Below are 5,048 nucleotides of genomic sequence, written 5' to 3'. Positions count from 1 at the left end.
TAAAATGTTATTCTGTGAAAGAGAAACAACAAAGTTGTTGGTCGGTAACTCCAAGTCAAAACAAGGAAGTGCTAGCAGAGAGCGCATCTACACGTCAAGCCTCACATGCCGGTACGTGCGTAAATTTATATAAGAAATTTTTAGTACATTATTGGTACTTTGAACGTGTTTCCAGTGTGCTAGGTACCTGCGGTATGAGGGTGCATATAAATTGTAAGTATAATTGTTATACTTAGAAATGTTAACATAAACCCGGAAGCACTCCGAAAGTTAGCAACGCTAAATTCGCGGCAAGATGATCGTAAAAGTAACGGGGTCATCGTAGGCACGCTGCGATGGACAGTCGGGATTATTCTCTTCTTAATTCTTTAACAAGTTAAGAATTAAGAGGGGGCGATGTTTGTACCCTATCAAAAATAGTGTACGTGCGAACCGCACAAGCTATTTGATATCGGTAAAATGTGGGTTTATGGAGGAAACCCACATGGCTTATTGAGGAAGCCCAACCGGACTTATTAAGGAAGTCTGGTGGTTTATTGAGGAAACCAACTCTGGCTTATTGTGGAAGCCAAAATAGGTTTATTGTGGAAACCCGTGGGTTTATTATGGAAACCCACATGGCTTATTGTGGAAGCCAAAACGGGTTTATTGTGAAAACCCACATGGCTTATTGTGGAAACCAAAATGGGTTTATTGTGGAAACCCACATGGCTTATTGTGGAAGCCAAAATGGGTTTATTGTGGAAACCCACATGGCTTATTGTGGAAGCCAAAATGGGTTTATTGTGGAAACCCGTGGGTTTATTGAGGAAACCACATGGCTTATTGTGGAAGTCCAATTAGTTTATTGTGGAAACCCGTGGATTTATTGTGGAAACCCACATGGCTTAATATAGAGGCCCAGTCTAGCTTATTATGGAAGCCCAAAAGACTTATTTTAGAAGTCATTTTGAGATAGACACAATCTTGGGAGATTAAAAAAGAATCTTCCAAAATAGATACAAATATTGTGCATATATACAAGGATCTTTCAAGATATATTTATATCATGTGAAGATATACAAGGATCTTTCAAGATAAACATAAATTTGTGGAAGATAGACATGGATCTTCAAGATAAGTACAAATTTAGGTAGTTATTTTGGATAACTACGAATCAAAGGTTAACTACAACTAGATTTGGTTTTTACCTATAAATAGAGGTCAAAATCCAACTCAAATGGGATGAAATTCTAGGTTTGCTAACCATACAATTGTAAACCACATATCAATACAATTTCTCCTCTATGCACAACTTGTCGAACCACGTTAAATTCTTGTGTCTCTTTATTTTTCTTCAATTTGTTTCATAACCCTAATTTATTTAATCATCATCAAATCATCGTGTTTAATGCCTAAAAGTAATTTTAAAATGCCGTCTGTTATAGTCAAATTAAAATGCCCTGAACATTATTCAGCCAATGCAGACAACCATTTGCGAAAACAGTCCGTCAGCTATTATCACATGGCAAATGACAGTCTTTCGGGAAAACAACATCCCTCCATGAATCATTAGTACCGACGGTAATAATCTTAAAATAGTATTCCTTTTTGTCTTTATCATAACCACGACAAACAACTTTATGCATCATAAGCTAGATTAAGGAGACAAACCAATAATTCGGAAACAAATTCGTCAATGGTTGGAAGCTTAAATGAACAACCTGTGATTGGATTATAAACATGTATACTATAACTCGGTGTATTTTGTTCAAATTCGAAGCATGATATTAATACTCAACCATATAAAGAATGTTCAATGTCAAGCTGTTCATCAATTAATCCACTTTCTTGTCTAAAACGGGAAACTCTTTTTTCTTTCTTATCCAGATCAAAGAAAACAATGCCAATCTCCTTTTCTTCTTCATCTTCTTCTTCAGCATGGTCGTCATTCATATCATCATTAAAATATTCTTTATAATGTGAAGAAAGCATGATGAATCGAGGATTATAGTTTCGACGCGAATGTAAATCCATAAACACGGGATCTTTAATGATTAAATGAGACCATGATTTGCATACACATCTAAATTTCCCTAAAATATCAATTCGTGTTCTAGTAAGTATCTCATATAAAATTATCATGTGATAGAGAGGAAGAATTCCTGTTCAATCTGTTTCCCGAAACACCGCCGTTGTTCTCGTCCACTTCGTTCTCCTGGGTTGTCATCAGAATCAAATTTCTGGTGGTGATGAAAATTTGAGAGAGATTTCAGCTAAGTTGATCCTTTGCAACTTGGACTTGGCAAAGGCGCCAGCGCACATTCAACATATTTATAGCCAAGGCATCCATCAGTCTCTCCATTGGGTATAAAAGAAATGAAGAAAAAGAGAATTCTAGTAAAAGATGAGTAAGATACGGTAGTCAAAGAAATCACAATCTTTTCATCAAAGGACAACCATTTACTCGATCATTAATCAAAAGTCGGTGTTTAATATTTCGCGAGATTAATTATTAGTCGAACTCGTCGTCTTGGTCCTCTAGGAGGCAGCTACATCCATTATTATAGATGTATTCGTTGTGTTCGCTCTCAGATAAATCATAAAATCCTTCTACGATTGCATCATCAAATTCATAGTCATCAGTGGAGTCATTAGGGAGCCTTATTTTTATAAGCCTATCTCGACAACTCTTCATTAGATCCCCTTCTAGATTAACGTTGAAGAATTGACGGAGATCGAGAGATTCAAGGTGTAGGCAGCCATCAAGAATGGCCCTCAACCCCACATTTGTCAATTTATTCCCAAAAAGATGAAGACGACGCAGTTGAGGCATGTTCTGTGCAATGGCTAGTGCCTCATCATCACTCTCTTTGTGTGGCCACTTGTAGCCTCGACGGTTAAGCCGGAATGATTTTAGTCGAGGGCATGATTTCCCAACATTTTTAATCATATCCGCTGAGAAAGAACGGTGACATATTTCAAGTTCCACCAGCAGAACAGCTTTTTCAGCCATGTTAATCAATGCATCATTTGTAACTTGATTGCAGGATACAAGACGAAGACATCTTAATGAACCAGACCTGAAAACATATAAGTAGTACATAAGAATTACAAACATATTGTTTTAAGATCACAAAGTGAAATATCTCAGTTCATCTGCGTTTACCTAGACAAACATGCAAATCATGATATCTTCTTAAAAGGAATAACTGTTATACTCGTTAATGGGTAAATCTAGACAAGCATATGCATAAATCAACCGGTGGTAGATGATAACAAAAAAAATAAAAATAAATAAAATAATTAAGAAAGAATGCATAAATCCTAGATACAAAAATATAAAGCATGCAGCTGGCCTGGTGCTGGTAATATAAATCAGAATACCTAATATTCACTTTATATTGTCCTAAAAAATTATTTGGATTATAAAACATTTGAGATTCAAATATATAGAGCTGCCTTGCTCTTGAAGAGGCCAGGAACATACGACAGAAAAACCTCTAAGTTTGACTTAAAACGAAAGAAAATCAATTGAAAACCGAAAAAAGTAAAATAATAATTGAGAGTTAGTATATGTTTCACTTACTTATCAGCAAGATACGCTAAAAGCTCATCACGGCCAAAACGTTCCATAGAAAACTTGGCCAACTGGCCGCAGCTCCTATCCACTGCTTCTTTCACCATCTTTTCCATATAATACTTAGTCTCAAACCAACCGTCCCACCTATTCTGGCCACAGCTCCCATCCACTTCTTCCGCCATCTTCTCGGTACGGTACAAGTGATCCTGACATATTGAGGTTCCAATTCAACCGTAAACTGATGCTTAGCGCTAACGCAACCCTGAAACTGATGCTTAGCTCTAACGCAATCCTCGTGACAATATAATGCTATATTTGGGTTCGAGAGCCATAAAACCACCGAGTTCCATCTAACTGTGGCACTGCCGCACTGTCATAGGGCATGCACAGCAGGCATACACTGATACACCCAAAAAAAAAAAAACAATCATGCAGCTTAGGAAATTATTCGACTTCTGTATTTATTTTATTATCAAAAAAGAATACGGTACACTTTGATATTGATACCATTAATATATTAAGTGGTAATTATATAAATGTCTCTTGTTTTGATGGGGTGTACTTCCGTTATATAGAACACCTACTCAAGACTCCTGTTAATATAACGGTTCACATTGAAAAACAAAATTATACACTGATGGTTCATCAAAAACAGGTGCTGCTTGTTGCGGGTAGAGGTAGGGATATGCATGCTTCCGCTGATATTTGGCTAAAGGTTGAGTATTCAGTTGCGCAAAGCTCTTGCCAGAAATCTCTTCGGCGATATAATCAAAAGCCATGCCAAATTATTCGAACAGTCTCTTGGACGATATTAGGAGTCGTTTGTAAAGGTATTGCATGAAAGGCTTTCAGATCATCTGTTGTAGAACAAACCCATACCGACCAAAAAGGGATTGATATTGGTTATGTGATGTATTGATATAATGAGATGATGGGTAATGGATTCTGATATATATTTTTTTAGATTAACTGAATGCAAATATGAAATGTGAGTGAAGATCATTGTGCTAGCTGCCAATGCTTACAAGTCTAGCTAGTTTAGTAATTTCACAGACGACCACCGTATATAACCAAAGAAGATAAAGAGAGATTACATTAGTTCCCTTCAGACAACCTGTAACTCGTCATTGCATTTGCGTTCCTTCGGGTCAAGAATCTGACTTATAGCTACAACGCTCTTACTTTTTGACTTACTAGCCTCTAGTTGCGCTGCACTCTCTCATTCAACAACTACACCATGTCCATTTCTAATCAACAAAACCAAACGACATTGAATAAGTAATTTTGTGCGATGAGAATGCATCTTGCTTCTGTCAAACAGATATGCATTCCATGTTTCATAAAATATTAATTGTAGTTTTCAAATAGAATCGAATTTTTTTAAATTATAATCTTATAATTACCTCCAATATCTCCCTCGTCTACATACGCTTTTGTATTTATTCTCCCTGCTTATGCACTTTCACATGTCTTCGAAATAACTTAT

General features: G+C 36.5%; 1 protein-coding gene across 1 annotated transcript; it reads right to left on the bottom strand.

Moving 5' to 3' along the window:
- Positions 1–2,494: 2,494 nt before the first annotated feature.
- On the bottom strand, positions 2,495–3,744 carry LOC113347966 (putative F-box/LRR-repeat protein 23). Its single transcript, XM_026591938.1, has 2 exons — positions 3,569–3,744; positions 2,495–3,062 (listed from the first exon to the last, which is right to left on the bottom strand). Exons 1-2 carry the CDS (start codon positions 3,742–3,744, stop codon positions 2,495–2,497), a joined length of 744 nt encoding a protein of 247 aa, XP_026447723.1.
- Between the last annotated feature and the right edge of the window lie 1,304 nt (positions 3,745–5,048).

Source organism: Papaver somniferum, chromosome 1, assembly GCF_003573695.1.
Source record: "Papaver somniferum cultivar HN1 chromosome 1, ASM357369v1, whole genome shotgun sequence".
NCBI classification, from domain to species: domain Eukaryota; kingdom Viridiplantae; phylum Streptophyta; class Magnoliopsida; order Ranunculales; family Papaveraceae; genus Papaver; species Papaver somniferum.
The sequence above is the reverse complement of the archived record's forward strand: the minus strand, read 5'-3'. Positions and strand labels throughout refer to the sequence as shown.